This window comes from Eimeria necatrix, genomic scaffold (assembly GCF_000499385.1).
Source record: "Eimeria necatrix Houghton genomic scaffold, Enh_scaff294, whole genome shotgun sequence".
In the NCBI taxonomy this organism is placed as follows: domain Eukaryota; phylum Apicomplexa; class Conoidasida; order Eucoccidiorida; family Eimeriidae; genus Eimeria; species Eimeria necatrix.
The window spans coordinates 1-26,462 of NW_013653487.1; the positions used below are offsets into that span (position 1 = coordinate 1).

A 26,462-nucleotide genomic window follows, 5' to 3' on the forward strand; every position below is an offset into this window, starting at 1 on the left:
TATATATATATATATATATATATATATATATATATATATATATATATATATATATATATATATATATTTAGCCATGCGCCCTGTTGCCTGTTGAGTCGCTCATACTGCACCTGAGCCAAAGAAGCATTTTCGTTCCTCCCAAATTCCGTCCGATAAAGAGCTAGCGTACTCCACTTGCGTTCGTGCTGACAAGACACGGGCTAACCACCCACCATATATGGTCCTCGCGCACGCCATTCTGAGAACGGCGAGACGCGTCACGCACTGCCGAGCTTGGGGCACATATTGCAGTACTGTTGGTGCTACAAATTCGCGACCAAAATGCTTTTCCCCGGATACACCGTAACCTGTCACAGTTCACCAGTAACGCGACAACAACGAAGCTTCGAACTCGTGTAGCTTAGTAACAGCCAGTGCAAACAGTAGGCTGTAGTTTCACGCACAGCCTGACATAAGCAAAGCGGCCTAGGTGACGAAGCTCCATGACGTGGACAGACCACGGGAATGACTGCGCTTGTGACAACGGCGTAGCCGTGGAGCGCTGCACGATAATGAAATCAGTGACAGATGATCACTCTCGGCAGCTCGCAAGTAGGATGCTGAAGGAAGCGCTGATGCAGTTCCGTTAGGTTCGCATACGTTTGAGCAGAACTACAGACTGCCCTGATGCATTCATGTGCTAGCCAGCGAGCTAAGAGAGTTATACTTGAATCTATGCAGAGCTAAGCTGGGCAAACAGTCTCTGAAGTGCTGGACCCTCGTTGTTACATGCACAGGCAAACATCGCCCATAGTAATATTTTAGGGTTGTCTCCCCACTGCAGAGTTTTTTATCTCAGGTCACCTTCATAATATGTTACAGATGAGCCGGCAAAATGAGCCTTTTCTTATCTTGCAGTTATATTTGTCTCCGTCGAAGAGCTACGGCGCAGCTGCGTCCGAAGCGTCAAAACGCCCAAGCCTCGAGATAGCCCGTTGTTTGAACAATCCTATCTAAACTTACAGCACGTCAATAAGACGCTGTGCATCTTTTGCCTGCACGGAAATAGTTCAGTCTTTGGCGGTGACAAGTGAAATAAGCGCTTTGGGGCGCACCTTGTTCTTTGCTCGCGGCGATCTCGGGCTGCCGAAGTCAAGCTGTGTTTAGCTGAGCATGCATCCAGCGAGACGAAAGCAATCTTTGTTAACGCCAAGCCAAAAACCAAAAATTTTCATCTCCAGAGACCCGCTGCAAGCAAAGATTACTCCATCCTTCAGCACGCCAAAGCTCTGCACACGTCTCCACATACCTGCAGAAATCCACCCAGCCAAGAAAGTCACCAGCGGAGCAAACATTCGCCTTAGAACAATCAAAAATGGTTTTGGGCCTGGAAACAAGCACCATCGTCCAAGGAGCTTAGCGGAATGCAACGCCCGCTGGTGCTGCCTGCATCTGCTTGCGCTGGGGAATGTGACAGCACTATTTGTGTAGTGTCCAATTGCACTGTTCCGTAGTGTGCACACAGAGCAACGATAGCGACGAAAGCGGTAATGCCTGAAAAAAAGTATGAAGTTGACACCGATGCGAGCAGGGCTCACGCTCCAAAGGAATAATACACGAAGATATCATATACTTTTATAAACGGATCGAGCAACCTTTTTTCAGTTATTTGTTGCATGCCAGTGGAGCCAAAATTCGCCCTGAACAGTCTTTCAAGCCATGCTCAAAAGATGAGATTGAACACCAACTTCGGAACAATCAATGCGTTGCGAATTTTGCACCCGGGATAGCTGCTTTGGGCATAAAGGTTCTTGCTTCAATTTTAGTATACTGCGGGCCATAATACAGGCTGCATTTCAGCCTGCTTCCAATCCAGCGGTCATAAAAAACATGGAACACGAAAGAGGAGTTAACTAGCAACTCCTGAAGCATCAGCAGGTGGCAAATTCGAAGCAGTCATTAGCTCTTCCTAATCTGCAAAGAGCTACTGCATACACCGGCACGGCACATCACGAAACAATACGCGGCAGAAATATGCATTCCCAGCGCAAGTGATCTTTCCCAAGCAGCAGCTTCCCAGTAGTATCTTTTGCAGGATATTCAATTTCAAGTAAAAGCTAATTCATTTTGCCAAGTAGAATCAGGCCACTGATGCTTTGTGCAAGCCATTCACCACTGATGGGCCGGAAAACTCAATTGCTCCACGATCCATACTCGAGCTGGTTTGTTTAACGAAATTGAGCAGGATACGCCTTCACTTTGGTTCCTTTTATCCAATTGTGCAAATATGACAACGATTGATTGATATATTTTCAGAGATGAAAAAATGGTCGCCTCCAGCGACACAAGTTTATTAGCTCTTGGTTTTACATTTAAAATAAATGTCACAAAGTAGGTCGGCATGCGACGACAAACGAAGACTTCAGTGGAACATGGTTACTGTAGCCAACATACATGCAATGCTTGTCGTGGACACACAGTGATACGTGCACTTCACCTAAAGAGGTCAAGAAGCACAGCACCTGTATCATATAGAGGAGACCCCCATTGCATATGATTACACAGATCGATCTTTAGTTCTGTCATCAATGCATGGCACCGTTTGTCATAGTTTTGCCTGGTGCAACACTGTAGCGACTCACAGTACCGCAACACCATGCGCGCTCACAGAGGCATGCCGTGACGTCGTCGGTGTATACTTGACATGACACAGTCCGACAACGTCAGCAGTAGTATTGGTTTTTTCGTACTCCTGAAAGGATCCTACTTTTTTCTTGCCTCTCTTTTGTGGTGTTTGAGCAGTTTGACTCTCTTTTAAAGCTTGAGACTCTTGCGGTTCTTCAGGCTCTTCCACATCTCCAGGGGTGCCGCCAGTTGCACATACGAGCTTCGACAAAGCATTTAAATTCATATGCAGTGCCTCCTTACGCGCGAAATAACTTCGTACATCTTCATTGTTTAATTTCGGATTGCTGCAGCAACCAGGAGGCATTCCGGCGCTCCTGCAATGAGGCAGCGTAATTAACTAGGTGCTCTCAAAGCAAGTTTCTGTAGTTTGGTTACTGGATAATTCGCCACATTTTCTCATTTTTCATCCGGAAATATGGATCACACCGCAGGAAGGCAGTTGTGGGATTAGTGAGCAGGTCTGCCAACGGAGCTCTGCTGAGTATCTCGTTGAACAGCCATTTTAATTCGCGACAGTCATTTCGACAGCAACATCCACACTCTTTCGTTTTCGTTGTTGCCTCCTCATACATGTGCAAAAGCACCTAAAGACACTACATGAACAAGGGCAGCTGGAGGAAGAAAGCCAACCAAAATCTCTCTTGTTAATAGGTGTCAACGGCGGACGTAAAAAACCATGCACCCTGAGGAGCTACTCGGTGGTCTGCTTTGCGCCACTACCTGGCTTGATTTACGGTGTGCGCCATGTTAGCAGCAGAGGAATATTTAAAAGTAAGCCTCGGAGCTGTTCGGGTTAGCAACAGCAACGCAAGTAACGGTGATGTTTTTCTCCTTTGTGTATGCATTTGTTTTCCCGTGGCGTTTTTTCTGCGTACTTCTTTCTAAGAAGAGAAGGCAGCCGCCATTAGCTCAAAAAATCCAAGAACAGGCCCCGGATGCTACATTGTAGCGCGAAGGGGGCGCAGCAAATGTGGTGAAGAACCCCGGCTCTGGTCCTTGAAATTTATTCCTAACTTACTGAGCTACTATTTTCTTCTTCAGCTGACATTTGACGCCCACGTGGGGCGCTATTTCCGTTCGTCCAGTGATTTTTCAGGTATCTGTGGCACTGCATAAGCACAAAAGCCACTGCCACTCCGATGAAGATGACGGCGAGATTGAGGAAAAAAGAAATAGCAGATTGGCGAGGCTTGTTGAAGACAGTCAAAATTTTCCGGTTTTGCACAAATAATTTACTATGAGGGAGTTCGGCCTCAACAGTAAGAGTGGCTGCACCCCCTGCTTGGAAGAACCCATGTTCTCGAACACCGACGAGGAAACAGATGAAGGATATTAGGAGCCAGTAGCGCATCTTCGAAAACGAGACGTGAAACGCGGCAGTGAAGGAAATTAGTTTTTGTCTTTTTTCATGCGTTTCAGTGCATTCTGTAAGCTGTACTTCAATGAGTGTGGGGCTCGTGTTCCTGCTATGGTGTGCTGCGGACCACCGAAAGCTATGAAGGGTTGATATCCTAGCAGCTTCGCATTCCCGAGGTAATAAAACAGTCAGCGTTGCTTTAAGTAAAAGTTTTAGTCATCTAGAGTTGTAATTGACAGTAAGAACCTTAGACACCTTGACAATATTGATCGATACCGTCGAGTTGAGATAGCAGTAGGTCTGCATCCACAAGAACACTATCGAGTTACAATTCACACACGCAGCTTGCTCAGTAGTGTGACAAGGTCTGCGGGTTGCTGAATGTAGTACTGTATTAATTATCATCTCACCTGTAAATGAATATTATGGATTGGCGTGCTCATGTTTGATTAGTAAACCCTGGGCACTAAAAGGCGTGCAGAAACGTTGCCAACTCGACGAAGGCAGGACCGTCCCTACACTTGCGCAGAGCATCATGAGTCCACGGCATGAGCATTCACAAACTCGAATTTCAGTTTTCGGTTACCTTCAATTAGCCTTACCAGCTCAGTGGTTTCAGCTGCTCCCTTGAAATGAGGCCTATAATGTTGACATGCCCTGCCTTGGTCTAGTGCTGCCTGGAACTCCCTGGTGGGAAACTTTTGTCTAAAGAAAGTAGTTTCAAGGTACTAATCTGAGACGATGATGGTCTGAGACGATGATGAGATATCTTGAGTGTTAATGGCAATGATCAGCTTTTTTCGCAGATATCTGAGTCTAATCACCTCAACTAACGGGATGTGCGCTTGGGAACCAAATGCAATGTGCAACATAACAATGTGTTCTGCACAAAAAGCCCTCAGATGCTGTATAGCTCGATACAGGAACAATTAATGTTTGACTAAGAAAACTACGCAATTGAAACTAGCTTCACAGTAGGCTGCTTACTGGATTCATTGCAGCTAGTCCCTGGTTTCAGTGGCTGGCAGTGAACGACCTCTAGAGTTTATATAGTATAATCCTCGAGCGATTAATGTATGACTAGAAAAAAACAGAGAAATTCAGTATCATACGAGTTTGGTTCTGCGCTCCACTGCAGCGTATCCCAGGCTTTTGTGGCCGGAAGTTAAGCGGCCTTTAGAGGTTACATGGTCCACTACAAAAACGATTAATGCATGAGTGACCCAACAAAGAAACCTAATTTCATAGCAGGTGGGTCCTTGGCTTCACTGCAGCTTATCCCAGGCTTTGTGGCTTGCAGTATTACTTGTGGCGCCAGTGCGCATGTGGACAGTCAGAGAACGGAACAGCAAACTTCGCCCACTAAGGATGGCGATTTATCGCTTTTAATCCAGGTTTCGTTGCATTTAGTGAGTAGATAGATGCATGTATCAGTAATAGGACGCTATGTAAGGGCCAAACTGCGGTCAGCTCGCATTTGGGGGCTGCTACGAGATCCTGTCCAGTCCCGCATGCATGCAGAAAATGCAATACGAATGTTTCTTAAGGTTGAAAGGCCTACCAAAGTAATTGGGGGACTTTTGCGTACCCACGCAACGAGCTGGAGGCCGGTGCGTAGGATTCTACACATCACAGAATGCTCAGTGCATGAGGCCAATCGAGCAACGCTAACGATGGCGCTGGTTCCCTTAAGACCAGATAGTCAGTGCAAGAGCCTACATTCACAGAATGTAACTCCTCTAAGGCTAACAGCAGAACCTGCTGGGTAATATGACCACACCATGGCCCGTGGAAGCGGGACGCGGCGCATTTGCAGGGCTATTTGCAAAAATGAGTGGGGCGAAACAAATTTCAACAGCCTTGCAGCCGATCGCACACGCGAATGGGGACAATATGAGTGCATGCATAAGCTTAGCAGATATCAGGTCAACGGCTCACTCCTGGACAAATGCTATTCGAGACGTGAAATAACGAATAATCTGAAGGAAGTGCTTTGGCGCGTTGGACCCGAAAAAGACACTGGTGCGACCATACCACATCGGGTCGTTTGGGGCTGGGGATATTTGAGTGTTTTTGCACTTCCCTCCTTTGAGTGCCTGCCCACCAAGATTTGTAGCGTACATGGAGACCACCACATGCATTAGACTAGCTTCCAGCACTTGGGATCAACATGAATAGAGATGAAAGCAGCTGGGCTAGTAGACAGCATATATTAGACAGCATACCACTCGAGCTGTGCAAAACCCTGGCAAAATTTTTCCGGGGCTGGGGATATTTGAGTGTTTTTGCACTTCCCTCCTTTGAGTGCCTGCCCACCAAGATTTGTAGCGTACATGGAGACCACCACATGCATTAGACTAGCTTCCAGCACTTGGGATCAACATGAATAGAGATGAAAGCAGCTGGGCTAGTAGACAGCATATATTAGACAGCATACCACTCGAGCTGTGCAAAACCCTGGCAAAATTTTTCCGTTAAGTTCAAGGACTGGAAAAAAGTAGGCGACCTAGCACCTCTGGAAAACCCAAGGGCGGCTAAGACACCAGTTGGGAAGAGACGGCAAAATGGGTCAATGCGTAGTCAAGGTGGGGTCACTACTAGAGATTTGCGACCTCCAATAAGCGCAGTTGGAAGAGGACGTCAATCCTCCATGAGCAACCATAGGGCTGCTGTGGATTTCAAGTGCAAGTGTGGTAGGCAGTAGTGCTGTAGTAGGAACTGCAGCTGCTGCTCTTCCTGCTGCTCTGCTGCATCAGTCTACCGCAGAAGCAACTGCTGTCATGGACTGCTGCCGGAGCTAACATACAAACAGGAACAGTGCACCTAGCAGCAAGCTGTTGAACAGCCACATTCACATCCTCGAGCGCTTGGTTGCTGTTAACTAGCAGCTGCTGAAGCTACTGCTTTAACTTTTGCTGCTGCTGCTGCTGCGAATGCTGCGACTGCTGCCGTCGGCGCTTCTAGAAGCAAAATCTCAATAATGAGCAGGAGCAGGGCTGTAGCGCGCAGGCACTACAGTAGGGCTTGCTGGTGCTATAAAGGATAGCTAACTGATAACCTAAAAGCGGTTAAGAGCTTTAGACGCTGAATGAGCGCTGTAACTTCTTAATAGTACAACAGAAAAGCAACTCATTAGCAAAATAACACGTATAAACTAAAAATGTCTACGAATAGCCTAAGATTGGGGCTGCGGACAACGCCGGTAACAGTGAGCCTCACATCCTTGCCGGACCAACAAAGCAAGAACCATGGAGAGTGACTTTTGTGAAATATGGTTTTGACGGCTTGAAGCAAAATGGTCTTTTTGATAAATTGGTAGACTTCACGCCACCGATACGTTGACAGAGGAGAAATCTTGATAGAACGCCCTCTGTGTGCTTGCTGGTGTGAGCGTACGTTTCGAGTTTATTGATATGTAGCTGATGACTTGTCGGCGTGTTCAGGAAAATATCGAATCCGCTAGATATCAGGGGAAGGAAGAGCATCAAAGGGCAAGCACGCGTCGTTAAATACTTGAAGAACAACTCGGGTGCACCGTCGCTGCGTCTACTCTTTTAGTTACTAACACCCGGTCGTGGAGTCCCGAAGCTTCAAGTTTTTTGTTCTTCTTTCCTGCTTCAAGACGTTTCCAGAACATAGAGACTTGAAAATGCGCTGTTAGACTATTATCTTGAATTTTCATCAGCACCGCAGCCGCTGTTGGAGAAGGTCCTCCAAAGACTCTCACGCACGTGATAGTACCTGTAAGCTCGAACTGAGGTGGTTGCTTTTATTGGTTTGAAATCCAGGAGCTAGCAAGGAGACCTGGGTAAGTGGAGTTTCCAACATTAATTCAACGACTGACCCTAGTGCTGGTGAGTTGCATGCAGTTCGGGCTCCTTGGCTGGGACCGGGTGTTTTCTCAGTCAGTTCGGTTAGACAAAGCCCAGATGACGTCACGCACACTGTCATTCAAAATTAACACACATTTTTATGCATCAAAAAAATTAGGAGAAGCTCCGCAGACGCCCAACCCGTATCCTTCGGTTCATTTCCTACTGAATACGGTTGTTCGTTCCAGTTGCATCCCGCTAAGTGGGTGCCGTGGGCTTAGAGCCGTGAAAAATTCCCCTAATGTTGAACACCTTCTTGCTCCAGTATTCACGCAGAATAAGGCTTAGGGTTGGGCTTCCAGAGTTTCTAGCGGATAGCTGGCCCACGGACAACGTGTTCCAGTGCACTGTAGTGCACGGCATCTATCAACCGTAACCAGTAGAAACTAGGGCCAGATTCTTCTAGGCGAATAGAAATATCTGCATCAGCAAACACCCCCCGGGCGATTGCTTTTGCAGCGGCCAGCGCAGGAGAAACTGCAACGACAGCAAAGTGGCTACAGCACTTGTGCTACAGCACTTGTGCTGTCTCAGCACGGAGTCTCAAAGCACAACAACAGCGTACAAAGAAAGCAGAGAGGCAAGGGGAAGGATTTAAGCGAAGAATCACAAACGTAGACAGACCCGACTAGAAAGATAAAGTACAAACGAAATACACAAACAGACGTGAGAGGTTGGCAAGCGCAAACATAACCTTCGAAATAAAGGGACAGAGAGAAGTAGAGAAACGTAGACGTCGATTAAGCATGTGCTTTGGGCTGTACATATATATATAAGAAGCTACGACAGCTGCCGATCCCAATTCAGCTTTACCGGTCAACAGAGGCACCAGCAGTAGCAACCCAAACCATGATGGAGGCATCACAGGCCATTTCCTCGCAGCTTCGCCCCAACCGATTGGATGTTGCTGCACCCGAATCTTCTCTTGCTGCTACTTCTTCTCCAACTGATTGGGGTGTCGCTACACTTCCTGATGTTGCTGCACCCTCTGCTGCTGCTGTCCCTTCCTCCACTGTTATATTCGGCGGTGAAAATCACTCGAAGAAGGAGGATGCTCCTTCCAAAGCCCAGGAGATAATAGCCCTGGCATCGCTGCTGATGTTGCCAAACAGAGCGGCAGCAGACAAAATGACTGGAAGTGCAGCTGCCGCAGCAGCTGTAGCATCAATGGCAGCAGTTCACAGCACCAGAGCCACCAGCGCCAACCGTGCAACACGGCAGCAATGGGGAGCTTTGCAACTAGCCGGGCAGCCTGCTCCGCTACCATCTGCTGCAGCAGCAGCAGCTGCAGCCACAGCTACAGCAGGGATAGTTCGACACTCTCCCCGGTCATTACAACAGCAACGCACGTCTACTGCTGCAGTAGCACCGAACGCAGCCCTTGCTGCTGCTAAAGAGCGGGTGAGAGAGAAGCAGCAACAATTACTGTACTACCTAGCATGCATAGCAGCGGGTGAGCTGCTCCTGCGGAAAATTGAAATGCAACAGCGACGTAGCAAGCCACCGACGGCCCTCAGCAGGATGACGAAGCCGCTGCCGCAGCTACAAGAGCACCCAGAGAAACTAAGACAGCAACAGCAATTTCAGCTTCTGAAGCTGCTTCAGGGAAAATGTGCTGTGCAGCAGAGGAAGCCATCACTACCTCGGCAGAAGCAGCAGCTGTTGCTTAGACAGAAACAAAGATTGAGCCGCAGCAAACGACGGCTGCCAACGAATGCCATGCAGCTGCTCTACTTTAGGTTGAAAAGGAAACTGAAGCAGCTGGAATTGACACAGCGCAGGAAGGAAACAGCGTGCGAGCGGGGAAACCAGCAAAAAGGGCACCAAACACAACACCAACAGCAACGAGAGCGGCAGTCGCAACCTCAGGAACGGGGAGAGCAGCAACAACAGTATCAAGAACAACAGCAAAATCAGCAGCAGGGAGAGACACAGCAGGTCTACCATCAGCAAAGTCACCAGCCTTATCAGGGACCACAACGGAATCATTCACGCGTCAACCATCCGCAAGAGCTGCAGAAACAACACGAACGTTTGGAACAGCAACTGCAAATGAATCGGCTGACAACTCCGCAGCAAAAGCATGTATATTCAGCAAATGCATTTCTTACTGATTGCGACGACACGGGCGGCTCTTCGGGCTTTGCTGCTGGTAGTGCACTTGGTGCTATGAGTTCTACAGCTCCCGTGAGTCCTGCCGCAGCCGTTTTCAGCAGCACGGCATGCGGCGCACCAGATTTTGAACATGCATCAACCGCACAGCCATGTACCCGAGTTCACGAAGGCTTTCATCCGCTTGCTGCGGTTTCTTCTGGCGGTCCTGCTGACGATCCTTCAGCTGATGATGCGGCAACAACTGGCAGTGCTCCTGGTTTGGCTTCTGCCTATGCTGCCACTCTTCCTCTGCCTCCTGCTGACAGTCTTGAACCAACTGCCGCATCGAAAAGTTTGGTCTTTCCTTCAAGTGCTGGTGCCTGCACAACTGCTTCTGCTGATGATGAGTTCCCTTCTGGGCTGGAGCGCCCGAGTTCAGTTGTTCTAAGCCGCATTTGCACCAACCAGGCAGGCAGCCTCAGAAATCTGTCGCCAGAACGGCAAAAATGGCGGAAGCAGCAGCAACAACAAAAATACGAACAGCAGCAGCCCCGTATGAGCCAACTCGATGCGCAGATCGACGGTTTCCGTCAGTTTCTGCAACTGTCAAAGGGTAACTTAAAGAAAACCCAGTACCACAGCTGTGCTTGCTTCACCTGAATTATGCTGCGTGTCGCTTGTTTCGTTCTGATTTTCGTTGCTTTTGCTTTTACGCTGGATGCTGTCATTATTGTTGTTGCCGTTGTTTTGCGAGGTCGCAGCAGCACCTTATTGCCTGGCGGCAGACCGTTGGCAGCAGCTGCGGCAGCTGGCTAGCTCCAAGAGCGAAAGCTTGGAGCAGTTCACTGCTGTTGTGAAAGCAGCAGCCGCAAGGTGTGCAAACCTTGTAGATGCGAGAGAGGCCTTTAAAGAGGTGCCAAAGTCCTGATTTCCGAATTCCAAGCCCTTAAGCGTAAACCTTTAGCCTTCAGACAAAGCTGAGATTCGTTAGCCTTCGCCTGTCGCTAGTACTGTTGTTCTGGCTGCCGCTACAACTGCCTCTGCTGTTGTTGCTGCAGCACGTGCGAAACAGTGGGAGGCGTCTACGCCGCAGTGTAATCAATGGGCACGCAAGCAAAGGAAGTCTAAGGCTCTACAGACACCGAGCCAAAGATGCAGGGCGAACGGTAGAGAAGTTGCAGGTAGCATTAGAAGCAGCAGCTGCAGCTGATGAGCACCTGCAGCAGAAAGCTGCCACCTTACTGCCATACAAGTAAGCTTGGTCCTATCTTTTTTGTGGCCTCCACAGCGAGTATTAAGGCTTAAGGGCGGAGGGCCCGTCTCTACACGCTTCTACGGAAGCCCCCGGGCCGTGCATTCTATGGCTTGGCTTGAGCTAGACAGCTTGTGGAACGTGACTTAAGTTTCTGCGTTTTGCTCGCAGAATCTGAGCGTACTTCTGGGGTCTCTTATTTGGTCTTCATGCTTGTGCATTTTGATCAGGCTTTTCTTGCGGCAGATTAGTGGTGTTTACGGAGACCCCTTAGCTCTCCTCAGGCGGATGCGCTGCCTTAAGGATGCAAGGAAGGAGCTGCAGCAACAAAATATAGAGATACTCAGTTAGCCTTTACCCCAAAGCTTTAACCCTTTTACACCGTCAGAAAAAGCTAGCATTTTGAAGTGAACTGTAGTGATTCAATTCACAACGTAGGCTCTGGCGTTGTCGCTACTGGCTGTAAGGGGCTGAATTAAACTCCTGGGTTTCAAATTGCCAGGGCAAATTGAGAAGCGCCGCGCTTCCTTTTCCAGCTTCACAAAAGAAACGAGAGGAAAAGAAGAGGCTTATCTGGCAACACTTGGTAGAGGCCTAATGCTAAATCCCAATATGTTCCCAAGCGCCACAACCCGAACCTTGTGAATAACTTCAATGTCTGGAGCCCTTCAATTTCTGTAGTCATTGAAGCAGGTGCTCATGCCTTGAAACTCTGACTTCTTGACCTTAAATCATTAAGCTTCAGTGTGATTGCCGCGCTATTAAGGAAACATTTTTAAAGAACTGGAAGAGATCCAAACGACCGCTGACAGACTGGAGGCCTCCGCAGAAGAAGTCAACAGCAAGCATCGAAGTGCTGCAGGGGCTTTAGGTCTGCTCTGTCAGAAAGCCCATGTCATCTTCCATGTAAAACTAACACAAATCTGTTAAGATCCGGTTCTTGGTCTTGAAGCTGTTCGGGACTACATGCGCCTCCTCCCTCAGGGGAGCAAGCACTTTAAGTGTATAAATCATACTTAACAGCTACTTCTAGCATTTTGCTGCGCGCAGAAATATACCCATAGTCGGTTCGTCTTCCGGTGCTACACCGCGGGTCTTGAGAAGGCAGCAGCAGCCGCAGCAGCCGCAGCATCGCGACAGTCTGCAGCAGGGAAAATCTTACCGATGCAAAGGCAGCAAGCCTCGGAGTACTATGTGGCCCAGCAGCAGTTGCTGCGACTGCAGGAATTCATAGAGAAAGTCGAAAGCGTGCTGCACGAATTACAGGATGAGACGAAGAGGCAAAGTAAAGCCCACTTGCTGAAACAATTTGGGCATTGCAGCAGGGCCAGCAACAACCTGTATAAATGTGCGGCAGTAAACGCCTCGGCCCTGAGCATTTGTACGTGCTTGAGCCACAAAATTTTTTACTTTATCTCGTGATACTTTTGTGTGCAGCAAGAGTTGCTTGCGCCCGTCAGTCTTCCCCTTGTGGCTCTCGTTCTTCTGTTGCCACTGCTGCGGCTACTGCTTCTGGAGCTTCGACCGCCTTCAGTGAACCATCAGGCGGGGCATTGGGAGGCCTCCAGGGAGACCCCTGGTTTGAATCTAGTTCTGAAGACTGCGTCAAATTTGTACGGGAAACGAGGAAGCGAAGCTTCAGTAAGAACCTCGCGCAAAGAGAAAGCTTCACTATCTCCAATCCAACCTTGGGAGTTCCACAGCCAGCAGCAGCATCACCAGCTGCTGCTGCCGCTGCTGCCGCTGCCGCAGCCGCCGCCGCGGCAGCAAAGGAGGCTATTGCGGCCACTGGTGTTGCTGCGCCACCGCCTGAACTGCCCGCCAACTTAAGCAGAAAGAAGCATGGTAGACGCGTTAGACTCCCGACTTTGCCAACACTCAGCGAAGTACCAGTCCCAAAGCATTAATTGCCCTCCACAAGCCCGTAAACCTAAACTGCGAATGGCATTAATTCTTGGAACCCGTTGGCAGCACTCTAGAGCTATGGTTTCAACGTGAAGTATGAAGCAGCCGGCTAGTGCATGCTCAGTGGAATTTCGCGCTTTGAACTGCGACATATGAAGCTTTTGCTGGCGATAGCTGTGATATATGGTATAATGAGATCTCTACAGTACATACACTTAGGACGAAGTAGCCCACAGGGGGCCTGGTGGAAAACTGATCGACACCATCTGTGGACCTGACGAAGGCACAGCTAGCACTATCGCAGAACTTAATGTGAGTAGTTGAAGTTTACAATCTTGCATTTATGGAATAGGGCCCTTTCGGTACCTGGTTTCCTCCTGGGCGCGAGTGATGTGGGGCCCTCCCCTGGTGTGGCAGCACTGAACCATAGGCCTTCGGACATTTGCGCTAAACCTTCAACGTTACGCCCTTCACTTTCTGCGCAAAATCCAGATCCTTAAGTGCTAATACAGTAAATGGCGTTTCGCCTGTGTTAGTTGTGTGACGTTGTGCTGACTGAGCTGTAAACTAACGCAAGAGCAGGCTCCCGATTTGATGAACATGTCCCTTCAACTGTCTTGCCCGCAGCAGCAGCAGCAGGAGCAGAATCTAAAGTTTTCAGTTTTGTTGCAGCAACCGGCACTGCGGCCAGTGTTGGATGAACAGCAGTTGCAGGAGCTCCACCAGCAAGGTCGCGCGTTTGCAGTGACCCGGGTAAGGGGATGCAATGGCGAGGACAGAGGCTTCGGATTTGTGGCTCTCCGCGATTTACCTGCTGGATTTGTGGTGTACGCTGAAGCCCCGCTGCTCTTCTTGCAACACAGCTTTAATAAGTGTCTCGTGAAGGCCTGTTGCTGCTGCGGCGCTCCACTTGGCGACCCGTTGTCTCAGTTGCTGCACTTCTTTTCCGCTGTTCCCGATTCCTTACATCATCTGCAGGCCTCAAATATTAACAGAGATTGGGTGCTGCAGCTGAAAGAGCAACACGAGTGTCAGCAACAGAATGTGCAAAAGGAAACGATACCTTGCCCTGGAGGCTGCGGAGAGGCCTTTTGTTCTGCGAAATGCCTACAGAGCGACTTCATACATCATCAACTTTGTGTGGGGAGGATGAATGAAGGGGATGCCCTTGTGGCATTCAAGCGTTTCGCAGTAGAGCATTGTGAGAACCTCCTCCTGGTTGCTGCAGCAATTGTTTCAGCAGCAACAGCAGCAGCTGCATCTTGCAATTCTACAATTGCACAAGGACTAGGAGTAAATGATGCCGACATTGTTACAGGTGCCATGCAGCTGCTACGGTTGTTGCTAGAACACCAGCACGAGCTGTGGCAAGAAGAGGAGAAGGCCAATACAGATTTAGAGCATCGACCTCCAGCGACCGAAGAAGAAATAGATGATGAGGCCACAGGGGAACGAGAACTCAGCCGCGCGGAGATTGTGGAAAGAGGGGCTAAGTTGCTGCTGCTGGGTCTGCAGGAGGCGTCTGGGGTATATGCGCACCTAGTATCACCGTCCCTTGTTTCTAAGCTTCTCTCGCTTTTCGAGCACTGTAACTCAGATCTCGACACGCCCAACCCTCTTAATTCATTTTTCGGCTTTTGTTCGATGCTGCCCTCTGCCAAGAACTCAGAGGATCTCCGGTTGTTGCTTGTGGAGAAAGAGACAGTTTTGGCTGCTCTCTTTGGCGAGCAAAACGAAGGTGACACATACAACGACGAAGAATCAGATAGGGACACCCAGAACACATCAGAGTTATCAGCCTGCGCCGCAGGCGCACCAGCAGGAGCGGAAGCAGCAGGTATGCAGCTGCATAGGCTGCGTCAGGTGTACATGCAGCAGCAATTGTCTAAGCTCTGTCCCCCGCCAGTAGGTGAAGGTCGCGAGTTTCCCGCTGTGAAGCGAACGGCGTTCTTCTGTTCAGTTGCCCGAGTGAACCATAGTTGCAGCCCGAATATGGAAATGGAGTGTGCCCACACTCCAAGTGGAAGCCAGATGTTGCTCAGGACCTCCAGAAACGTTCAACAAGGAGAAGAACTCTGCACCTCGTATATTAAAGACCTTACCTTCTTAGAAAGAAAAGCACGGAGACAGAGATTAGAGGAGTTTGGCTTTGACTGCAGCTGCGCTCACTGCGCACAAGGTCTATAGACACGCGAATGCAAATATAAGTACTCCTCAGAACGATAGAGATGCCTCCTTTCTAAACATTCATATCTTTTGTTGCTGCGACAGCAGCTGCAGCTGCTGCTGGTATTTGTGAGGGTTCTAAAAGACCAAAGACTCAGAAAAAAGACTTTCTTGACCCTACACCCTTAATTGCACGCAGTTGGGACTATACTGTCCAGGCCAGCATTGCCTGAACGGTACAGTGTGGGCGCAAGAGATGAATAAATGCGAAAAGATATTCATACAGTGCTGTACTGTAGCTGCAGCTGCTTAGCAGCCCAGCATGAGCAACAACTGGGGCGGTGTTAGCGCGACGTAAATACGAGACGGAGTGCGCGGAAACAGCGGTCAAAATTGAAGTACCGCAGCTGTCACCAAGTGGAGCGCCGTAGCTGTTGCTAAAATAAACCGCACTTGATAGTGCGGGCTCCTGCTTCTGCTTCAAAGGTTAGTGCACCTTTCCCAATGTGCTGATTCCCAGTGGTGCCTGTGTTGTTACATTAACCATGAGACCGTTTTCGCCTGCGGGCGCTGCGACAAGTCTCATCATGCCTCCAATACGAAACATCGTGCTGCTAAGTGGGAGCGCCTCGAAGTCCCTGCATGTTTGCAGCGCATCAGGCTGCTGGTTCTGCTTTGCTATTGTCGGTAGAGCGGCTTCCCTTCAGCGAACGTTCCGGCTTCTCAAGAGCCGAACGGAGCAACCGCAGCAGCGGCGCAGTTCCACTCCAGAAAAGTCGACAGCAGAGCAGACAGCAAATGAGGGCGGCCAAGTTGCAGGCCTTAAAACGTGCCATCAGCGCCTGAAGCCTCAGAAACAACGAGCACAGCATGTTTTAAGGTCATCTTCGTGCCACAAGCGTGATGTATGCGGCTTGGTCTTCATATTTACACCCGGGGTTTCTCTTCGATGCTTAGGACTTACTGCTTAGGGCGTAGAGTGATTTTCGCCTGGCTTCGCAAAGTGCCTTGTGATTCTCTTTCAAGAGCCCTTCTACTTGGCTCGCGACGATTGGCAAAGCATCAAAAACAGGAGGGGGTGCTTAACTAGAGCTTCTTGAAAGGAAGGTCGTGCTGCTGTTTTGGCTGCTGCATTGTACTCCTGTTTGTGTTTTGTGCGCTTTGAGTGCAGCTGGCTGCGACCACATGTGCTGCGTACTGTTGCTGCTGTTTCCGGCATGTAGCTTCCATAGCTCGTTTGACATGATTTCTGCGGCTGCCGCTCCAGCTGTTACGCATACTGGAGAATGAGGTCTATGTCATCCATATCTCAAGATGATTCGACGCCAGGTCTCCCACTGACAATGTGGCACCTACCGCTGCTGTTTGGTTTTACTCCAGCTGTTACTAAAGTTTCTTAGTTGTCCTGCTGCTCGAGGTCCCTGTGCAACTGCTGCAATGGAGAGCGTTTCTGCTGCCACTCCTCTGGCTCCTCGGTCAGCGACTTGCGTTCTTTTCTGTTGCGCGTTCGGGGGCACCGAATCTCAGCCTTCAAGTACTATCGCAATGCACCGGGAACTGTGCCACCGCGACTTCTCCCCATCATCAAAAAATTGCTTACAAAGCCTGGAGAAGTATCAGCTGACAAAGCCTCGAAGAGAAGTATCTCATTCACGGCCCCTTGAATCCTGAGCGGTGCTCTCAGCGCCATTCTTTAATCCCGATGCTCTGGTTTTCACATCTCTGTGGCTGCGTCGCTGGATGCTGTAAGCTTCACTTTTCTCGTTCCATCTTCCGCCACCATATCTTTCGCCACCATATCAAACGACGCTGCGAAAATGACGAGGTTTTACACTTTGTTATAGCTGGAGAAGTAGGCACAAGGCGATTGCTGTTTGCAATTTTGCTGCTGGCCCTCCAGCGTCTAATGCTGCACTTTCTGCTCGCGATGCTACAGTTGTCGGCGCCACCTATGCCAAGAAGAATTTCGTATACAGTCGAAGAAGCCAGAGAGTTTCGGGCTTACTGAAATCAGACGGGTTTAATCGAGGTAGAGACGTTCGTGTGCCACTCGTGCTGGCACCCACTCGGCGTACTGGCGCCTGTAAGGCACAAGCCACGAAAAATAAATCCTGAACTCTCCACTGCCTAGCGTTGCTCGGTCTATTCGGACCTGTAATGTAGGTCCCGTCGCCAGAGCCCGTCGCGTGATGTCTTATCCGGAATATATGCATGCAAAGGTGTGCCGCTACAGAGGGCAATTGCATCGAACTTATATCAGCTACGAACTCACAAACTTGAGGGTTTGCACCTCGCCCACTTCGAGGTGCTTTGCTGCTGCGATAGGGCTGTTTGCTGTAATAGTTCTCCGATGCCAATGAGCATGTAACAAGCCACGTTTTCACCAGTTTTCGGATGCGAACGGGTGTTGCTGCTCCCTGGTTCCTGCACTTTGCAAACACCTGCATGGGTGCTGCGACTGCTGCAAGAAGGGCAGCAGCCATGGGAGCATTCTAGGCAATGGAAGCAGTCGAAGGAACTGCCTGAGCAATCACAGTAGCATCGCCGCCGACTCATTGTAGGCATCCGCTAGTTTTCGCTGTTGCTTGCTGCTTCCAACAACGATATCCCATCCCGTTGCTTGTCGCCGACGCTGATGCCAAAATTATTGTTTCTGCTCTCACTGTTGCTCCTCCCACACTGGTGTTTCTTGTGTTGCCACAGACGCCGTTTCTATTGTTTCTTTAGGCATTCATGACTAGTTTACTTGCCCAATGACTGCCGTCGCTTGCTCCTAAACTAGGGCTGTCGTGCCTCCAGTGGCTGCTGTTGTGCTGCTGTCAGTGCAACTGCCGCTGCTGTCGCTGTTTTTGGTGTGCCTTCCGCCAAAGATCTGCAAACAAGAAGAAGCAGAAGCAGCACCTGAATCTTGTGCTTCAACTGCAGCTACTTTGTTGGCTGCTTCAAGTTTTGTTTTTACTGCTGCCGTAGCTTTCAACGACTTCTTGACCTCAGGTGCCTGAGTTTTCACCGTTGCTCATGAGGAATAATCCGCCGCTCTTGAGGGCATCATGCTCTGCTCAAGCAACGTCCTCGAGCGACAAGCTCTTGCCGTGATTGCAACTGCTGCTGTTCCAGCTCCTCCTGCATCAGCTCCCTGCTTGTCTTGCGGTTACTGTGTGTAACTGCAGCTAGATCTGGAGCTACTTTGGAATCCGGTCGCGCTGCTGTTTAGGGAGTATTTTGAGGCTCTCTTAGGAAGGTAGTACACAGGGGCGCCGCCGACTATCCTGCCGGTGCTACTTTTCCGGAGATCCGCCGTCCCAAGTTGCAAAAGCATCTTCCAAACTTATCACGCTCAGTCAAACAGTCCTTCTGGTCCTTGTAGCCGCTAGTGCTCACGCTCATTTCAAATGCCGCGCTGGTCTGCTGTTGCTGCCGTCGTGATCACTCGCTTTTCCAATATGTTGTTGCTGCTGGCCTTCTTTGGCTGTCTGTTGCGTGTAGAAAGGAGATAAAATGTTCAGTGGTGATAGTGCTTGGTCCCTCTGCTGCTCCCGCTCCGGTTTCACTGCTATCTGCGATGCTCCAAAGATCTTGTAGGCGGCGGCAGCATGCACCTGCTGCGACTGCTGCAACCCTGCTGCATGCACCGGCCGTTCTCATTTATTTTATTTCGAATGTTGTTAGACCGAAAAGGCATGTAACCAGACGGCTTGGTGGTTGCAGCTGCAACTGCTGCAGCTGCAGCCTTGGTTGCAACAGGGCGTCATGTACACGGACACGTTACAGAGGCGACATATGTTGTTCGGGCGTTCGCCTCTTTCCGTGTTTGTGCTTCAGCAATAATTGCATCCCCAGTAGCAGATATGTTGGCGCCGAAGCCCAACCTAGCTGTGGGCTTACAACAGCAGCCACGACCAAGGCGGCAGCCGAGACTACAGCTGCAGCAAGAAGAAGCATTCTGTTCAGCGCTACAGGCCGAGCTGCTGCAGCTACTAAGGCGCGCTCGCCAGCAGCTGCAAGAACTTCAACACAACTGTGCTACGGGCTCTACCGTAACCCCTGACTTCAGCACCTATCGCAAAAGTGAAAATACTCTGCCCGTAGAGTCTGATCTTCATACAGCTGTTTCTCGGGCGATTCTTTTGCAAGTAAGCTGCTGTATCCCTTGCTCCTGCTTCTGCTTCGAATGCAACTTCTTCTTTTTCTGCAGAGCAGACAAGCTTGCTGCTGCATCTTCGGCCAAGGGCGCTACGGCTAGCTGAAGCGTAGCTTTCGCATTTTCTTGTGTATTATGTGTCCCAGAACGTGCTGACTCTGAATGTGCTAAAACAGAAACTGCAGCATCACCTGCAGTTGCAAGGAGAGCAGCGACAGGATGCGTCAGCAGTGGCAGCAGCAGCTGAAGCAATAACGGCCTTTGTCCAGGAAGTACAGCAACGCTACACCACTGAAAAGGAAAAGAGCAGCAGTGAATGGCCACTATATTTGCAACTCAAACGGAAACGGATATACTGGCAGCAACAACAACAGCAGCAGCCGCTGTATCACACGTTAGTGGATCTAGTCCTAGCAGATCTTGAAGCATGGGCGAAAGAGGCAGAGAGCGATGACGAACCGTCGGCCGTCCCTGCAGAAGCAACAGTCAGTGTGCAGCAACAGAAAGATGTGTCAGAGTCCCAGCGCCATACTTTGGTAGAGGAACAGAAAAATCGGGAAGCGTTGCTGCAGCGCAGAACAAAGGCTCCATCAGCAGTCGGAGTCAATGACGCTCGACTAGAGGAAGTGCTCCTGGGGACGGCGAATGAAATGAAGCAGGGAGCCCTGAGATTCAGGCAGCGGCTGCAGAAAGACAATGAGTTGCTGCAGCGAACGGCGGCAACCCAAGAAGCGCTACAGCGGAAACAGCTGCAGGGCCTGCAAACAGCTAAGAAACTGCTGCGCTTCTCATTTTTTGCCACTCTAATGCCCTTAGTACAGCTAGCCATTGCCGTGGCGATAACTCTTGCAATGGTATCGTTTATTTTATTCACTCCTGGCTAGGTGACGCAGAGATTTTATTGCTATTTTTTGACGAGCTATGCAGCGAGCCAGCTGGCCAGGCAGCTTCCTAGCCTTCTGACTGGGTCAAAGGGCAGTAGCTCGGAAGGGCGCCGAATTAATATATTCCATAACTTGTAATTCGTGTTTGTGAAGATGAATAGAATGGAAGCAAGAGGGGAGAGCAAAAGTGGCTGAGAGAGTAAGGCAGAAATGGACATAGCAGTAGCCACAGAAGAGAGACAGAGGAATCCACGCAGACGCAGCTGGAACCGGCAAATGATGCACTCTCAGCGTCAGCGTGACATGCCAACAAGTAGTCGCAGAAATGACAGCACTGAGGGAAACGAAAGAGATAGTGTGAAGGCAGAGATGGTCTGTTCACTCGCCGGATGCAGATATGGAAAAACGCCTCTGCTAAAGCTGAAAGGCAAAACGAAGGCCCACAGTTAAGGGGAATTTCGGCGTAGAAAGGCGGTAAAGGCAATATTTTATGTAACTGGACAGAAAGGTGAACAAGTAACACACGGAAGCACTATAACAAGAAACACAGAAACTATAACAGCTGCAGCTAAGGCGCAACAGCAGTAGCTGCAGCAACACAGACGGCCCTGGCGCAAGAGCCAAAACGAAGCTCACCCTCTGCGCTGTTTGACACACAAATGTTAAAAAAGCATGCGGCATATTTTGCTCTGTGCTCATTGTGCCGCTTACAACTCATGCGTGTCTCTGTTTGCATGCCCCTATGATTACGGCTGTTGAGGTCTTCAATTCACTGGTTGCTTTTCCGTCTCTCTGCTTATGTGCATCTCAACGCAGCACTCAACTGCGCGGTTGCGGTCCGCAGCTTCTGCTTGCCGTCCTGTGTTTTGTTTGCTACAGACTACGTCCTCAACGACAATAAAGTCTCTGAGACTGCTGCGAAAAGCATTACGGGTGGCTGCAACACGGACTAGCGAGGCTGCTGCTCCGCAGGCTGTTTGGGCAACCAGCCTGTGCACTGAGCTGCTACTGGGCCGCTCAGCTTCATCAACAAACGCGGCCGCTTTCAACATACAAGGGCAACTCATGTAGAGGACACGAGCCAGAGTGCCTTTCGCATTCGCATTGCATTCACAGCCTCTTCTGTTAATGCGCAGTTCCGTTCTCTTCTGGGCAGGCATTGTAACGGGGCATTTCCTTTCCAGCAGCAGGCTAGTTGCTTTTCTGTGCTAATTTGGCTTCGCTGTTGACGCACATGTTCCTTGCATTTGAAAGAAATGGAGGCACCTCACCAACCGCTTGGCCATGCCACAAGATCAAGGACAGAAACAGAAGGCACTAGGAAGCAATACCTAAGCCTTCCCCTTCTTAATATTGAGGCGCTTTTGGTGCCTCCTGTGCAGTTGGTTCCACTGATTATGCACCCTCACTGCCACTTCCACTGCCACCGTCGGGACACAACGCATCCAAATGAGCAGCAGCACAAGCTCCACCATACAGAAATGACCCAGACAGAAGTAATTATACCAATAGAACAATGCTAGAAGGAAAGCAGTCTCCGCTGGAGCAGCCGCTGCAGGATTTAGAGCAGAGTTGCAAGCAATGAACATAGGTGCAGAACTGAGGAACGCTACGGCACTAGCTGATGCAGAGGTATCCACGGAAGCAAATGATGCCATACACGCTGAAGAACTTTACTCGCGTTCCTTGAACGCCTAGCACCTGCTGCGTGAGGGTTGTTTGCCGCATAGTTGGGCTGCCGCGGGAACGAGAGCAACGGCAACCCAGGCAGCAGAGGCCTTGGCACAGACTGTTTCATCCTTAGCACCAAAAGCTTCCATCTAGCAGGAAGTTACGCAAAACATCCAGACTGATTCGCGCTAGCTAATTACATGCGCCTTGCTTCCCAGGACTGGATGCTATCGTTTACTGTCGCCATTGTTAGTGGCGTTTTCTGCTGTTTTGGCCTGCAAATTAGGGATATACAGCTTCACCACCAAATTCGTCAGCCTTTTTAGCTCATTGGAGTCTTTGCTTTGAAGCTGCAGTAGTTTCTTTTCGCTATGCAGCAACACCTGCTGCAGCCGACTTCCCTGCCAAATGCTTGACATCCCTCGAGTGCTGCCCCACGACTGCTGCTCCTATCCTGCCGTGCAAGCTGCAGTGTCACAGCATATCCAGGTTCGGCAACATAACGAACTCTATGCTCTTTGCGAGCGGGGTTTTCACGAGGTTACTGATGCCCAACTTATGATATCGGCTCCGGGTTCTCGTTATTTGCTTGGCGTATGGCCATAACAAGGAGACAACAATTGTGGAGTTAACTGCGCAGAAACGCCGAGTTACGTTCATCTGTGCCAACCTGGGACCGCTGATTGGATCTCGTTGTCTTTGCATGACCTCACGCGCTTTTTACTGAACCACTATCGTACACTGCACTATTGCGCCGTAACCTGAGCTCTGTGTCTTGATAAGTGTCGGTTTTGTGCATCTGCCGGCCAGTCCCATCCTGAGTTATTGCTAATTATGCGAGGAGCCGGCTGAGAGCCACCAGCAGCTATTGCCTGACCAAACACGTTCCCCAGAGGTCAAGCAATGCACATCAATATATAATCACACATCACGTGCTTCTATATTATCCGTTCTTGCGAACCAACGCAATTTTCAAGTATCTCAGCTATATGAGGAGCCAAACCTAAGTACAGCAGGCGGTTTACAAGCGCTCCCTGGAGAGCCAGCCCCCCAGCCACCACTGAAGGGGCTAAAGCTTGCAAACCTTTTATCCGTACTCCGTTTGAGCCACACGTTAAAAAAAAACAAGAAAGAAACCAATTTTGTTTTAGAAAGAAGGAAGTAGGATTTGCGCGAAGAAACAACAAGCTTCTAACGTCTTACTGCGGCAGGCAGGGCGTATAGTGGATTACTTTGACTCGGCACTTCGCTGGAAAACACAGCAGCTCCACTATGCCTGAAAATGAAACAAAGTGTTAGAGAGAAAGCAGCAGAGCTTGAAGCGTGCGTAAGAGGTAACACGAATTTCCTTACGTATCCACACAGCTGCGGCTCCCCCAATTTCTGATGGACAGCGTTACCATGTCTCGCGAAAAAGCTACCCACGAACAGCAGTGCATTTCCCAAACCACTCATTTTTTGCTCCATGTACTATTTAAAAGTAATAAAATCCCCGTGCTACTGCGGCTTTTTGCGCCGACATTGCTCCATGCTAGGCACGTCTGTCTATCTGTCCGGGCTCAAGCTGCCTGTTCTTGACGTGCTGTCAGATAAACCATAGATTTTACAGCAGTCTTCGAATTCAATTGTGCGTCCGTACTCTGTGTGCACAGTGCTGCCATCACAAGCGGTTTAATGTCTGAAACAGAAATCCGTATGCTTCCTTTTTATTGGGATGATAATGGATAAGCTCCTTACGATGGGGGGCTGCTGACCAGCTAGCCGGCTGTTCAGCAGCCTTCTGGTGGTGCCGCATCCACTTTGGTATTTTCATTGTGCACTTGGACGGTTACCAGTGCTATCTGCCTCTGTTTATCATTGTTTATCGTAGGGCTGCCATCCTGCTATTCTGCTGACTGCAGAGACCGAGCGAAAGGTTGCGACGCTTCTCTCCGGCGGTGGTAATGCCTCGGACTCATCGGAGCTTCTTGACCACATCTGTGCACTTAAGGAAGAAGTCCGCCTTCTTCAGATCTCCGAGGAGGTTCCCGAAGCTCTCGTCGCTCAACAACAGAGGGTACGCGCTGCCTCTAATCGTGGTGTTTTTATATTTATCTCCGCCTGACAACAAGCGCATTCAAAGCACATACAATGCTTTGCTCATATCCAATTTTTATCTACTCAGATCCTCTCGCGGGCTGCGGAGTCGCTGGCAGCCCGTCGCCAGCAGATTTCTTTATCTCGGCCTTTTAGTTTCAAACGTGGGGCTCGCGTTGATTCTGAAGCAGTTCAGGAAATTGCCGTCCGGAGCGAGGCAACAGAAATAAAGACTGACTGTCCTGCGGAAAACACTGCAGGCCCCAACGTTCAAGACACAACGAATACCCCGCGCGATGTTCTGAGCATTTCGAATCTCACCAGTCGTGTGTGAGTCAGTCACTAGCCTGCACATAAACTAGCAAAGCGAATTGCACGTCTAAACATACACGTAAGACGGCCTGTGTTTCCTTGAGAACTTGTGCGTCGTTATTCTAGGATCCTGGTTGCACCCGGGGTGGCAGGTGGACGAGAAGTTTGGCTCAAAAATCTGGTATGAAGTTCCGTTTTTTTGTCAGTCCGTCACTTAGCACTTTTCCGTACCTTGGAGCTCTCGTGTCTTCTCAAGAATGCGGATACCCATGATGAGTACTTTATTTGCAGGACGGCTGTACGGTGTACATCGTTGATCGAGTGCCTTGTGCCAGGCTTCAAAATATTCGCCACTCCGCTGTTATGTAAGGCAAGGCGCCCCAGTTTAGATCGGTGCTGGCACCGCGTTCCATTTGAGCCATGTGAAGAAAAGGAGATGAGAAATGCGAATTAACTGTACCACTGCACTGCATATGGATGACGAAATGTTTTGAGCTGGGAAATTGCACACGCAGTAAATCTTTCTGTTCATGCCTGCCGCAGGCTACTTCAAGTCAACAGTGCCTCGTGGATAGAAAGTTGCAGCAAGTGCATTTTCGCGGTCCATTCACAGCAAGTGATCGCATTTCCAGTAGTCAAGGCAACTGAAAGCCCCACCTCGTTTTGCTGGGCACAGTTAAGATGAGCTCTTTTTACAACTTCAGCTGTTTTAGCTTGTGCTCTCATCTGTGTGCGCATTTGCAGCTACGCGTGCACGACTGTCAGGACGTCAGCTTCTTCCTGAACACAGCATCTTCGCCAATCATTGAAGGGTAGGATTGACACGAAAAGCACAGCTTCACAGCTTGTTTCTAGAAGTACTGCGTGTTTGACTTTTTTTTGCGTTCAGAACCACTGGAGCAGTTTTTGCCCCGTCCATTTTCTTTATGCTTATGGAGGGCATCAATATACAAATTGTAGGGGGTTCAATGCACATTGAGACGAAATATACTGCATGCTTTATCTGAGCTTGCTTGTTCTGACGGTGCAGGAGGTTTTCTATAGAATGCTCTTGAAGCGGCTGCTTTCCAAGTTCCTCGTCTGTAGTTTTCATACTTGGTGTGCCTCACTCCACGGTGCGGTGCTTTGTTTGTGGCCGCAGCTGCCACATAGTAACGCGTGGAGGGATGTGAAGGATTTCGACTGGATTAAACGTCAGGCAAGTGCCATCCTGCATTTCTGAGTAACCTTAAGCGTCGACGCAAAATCGGGCCTGCCAGGTCCTATTCTGCAGAAATCGCCTGCATGGTTAATCTGTGAGATGCTCCAATTTTTGTCCTATCATTATCACGCAGCAATCTCCAAATTGGAGATTTCTGGACAAAAGGGGGACGCAGATGTACCATCTGTCGTGCTCTACAAGCAATGCTGGCCCTGCAGTGCCTCCATTCGAGGGCTCCCCTCATGATTTCTGTTGCGCTGTCATGAAAGCTGACGACAGCTTGCTTGACATTAGCTGTAGAGGATGGCGCTTGACAGGTGCACCTTCCTGCTTTTCAGCAGCCTGCTTAGCAGAGCACGTTACGGCAGCCCAAACAGCTGCCGCCGTTGTTGAAGCATTGCAGCATATTGCGCCAACGGAACCAGCGGACCCTTTGGGTTTGAATAAAGCAGCAGAAGCTGTGGACGCTGATGAAATATAGTGATTTGGAACCGATACAAAAAATCAGGCCACTTTCTTTTTATGATGTGTAAAGCCACTGATTCCGAGGAGCTGCGGTGTCAGAGTCTCACGGATTCAATGGACAACAGTCGGCACTGGCATTTCATTGTGGTTCCAAGCTATGACGTTTCGCCGTTAGCGGTTTGACTGGAAGTAGTATGGTAGGATCGTGGCTATGAGGTGTGCGCCGTGCGCAACTGAAGACTTGCATAATTGCTGAACTGTGAAATCCAGAATCCAGTCGCAGGTGCGAATATAAACTGAGGAAGCATGGCCTGGTTTTCCATTGTGCCTGGGAATTTCCCAGCTAGAGGTATCAGAAAAGCTGCACGAGGGATTACTTGCTTGCTGCAGCCAGACGTT

The 26,462-nt window shown here is 49.6% G+C and overlaps 5 protein-coding genes across 5 annotated transcripts; all 5 read left to right on the plus strand.

The window, feature by feature from the left end:
• Window positions 1–8,745: 8,745 nt before the first annotated feature.
• On the plus strand, window positions 8,746–10,650 carry ENH_00039980 (hypothetical protein, conserved; the record flags this gene model as incomplete). The annotated part of the gene is made up of 1 exon (XM_013580713.1): window positions 8,746–10,650. One exon carries the CDS (start codon window positions 8,746–8,748, stop codon window positions 10,648–10,650), a length of 1,905 nt encoding a protein of 634 aa, XP_013436167.1.
• Window positions 10,651–10,708: 58 nt separating this feature from the next.
• ENH_00039990 (hypothetical protein, conserved) lies at window positions 10,709–13,149 on the plus strand (the record flags this gene model as incomplete). Its single annotated transcript, XM_013580714.1, has 6 exons — window positions 10,709–10,903; window positions 11,049–11,242; window positions 11,473–11,588; window positions 12,009–12,148; window positions 12,293–12,527; window positions 12,680–13,149. The coding sequence occupies 6 exons, from the start codon at window positions 10,709–10,711 to the stop codon at window positions 13,147–13,149; spliced, it is 1,350 nt and encodes a 449-aa protein (XP_013436168.1).
• Window positions 13,150–13,747: 598 nt separating this feature from the next.
• Window positions 13,748–15,334, plus strand: ENH_00040000 (histone-lysine N-methyltransferase, putative; the record flags this gene model as incomplete). The annotated part of the gene is made up of 2 exons (XM_013580715.1): window positions 13,748–13,900; window positions 14,126–15,334. 2 exons carry the CDS (start codon window positions 13,748–13,750, stop codon window positions 15,332–15,334), a joined length of 1,362 nt encoding a protein of 453 aa, XP_013436169.1.
• A 3,827-nt stretch (window positions 15,335–19,161) lies between these two features.
• ENH_00040010 (hypothetical protein, conserved) lies at window positions 19,162–20,338 on the plus strand (the record flags this gene model as incomplete). The annotated part of the gene is made up of 2 exons (XM_013580716.1): window positions 19,162–19,446; window positions 19,601–20,338. 2 exons carry the CDS (start codon window positions 19,162–19,164, stop codon window positions 20,336–20,338), a joined length of 1,023 nt encoding a protein of 340 aa, XP_013436170.1.
• A 3,057-nt stretch (window positions 20,339–23,395) lies between these two features.
• On the plus strand, window positions 23,396–25,619 carry ENH_00040020 (hypothetical protein, conserved; the record flags this gene model as incomplete). Its single annotated transcript, XM_013580717.1, has 7 exons — window positions 23,396–23,476; window positions 23,880–24,065; window positions 24,174–24,415; window positions 24,524–24,578; window positions 24,689–24,762; window positions 25,287–25,353; window positions 25,539–25,619. 7 exons carry the CDS (start codon window positions 23,396–23,398, stop codon window positions 25,617–25,619), a joined length of 786 nt encoding a protein of 261 aa, XP_013436171.1.
• Between the last annotated feature and the right edge of the window lie 843 nt (window positions 25,620–26,462).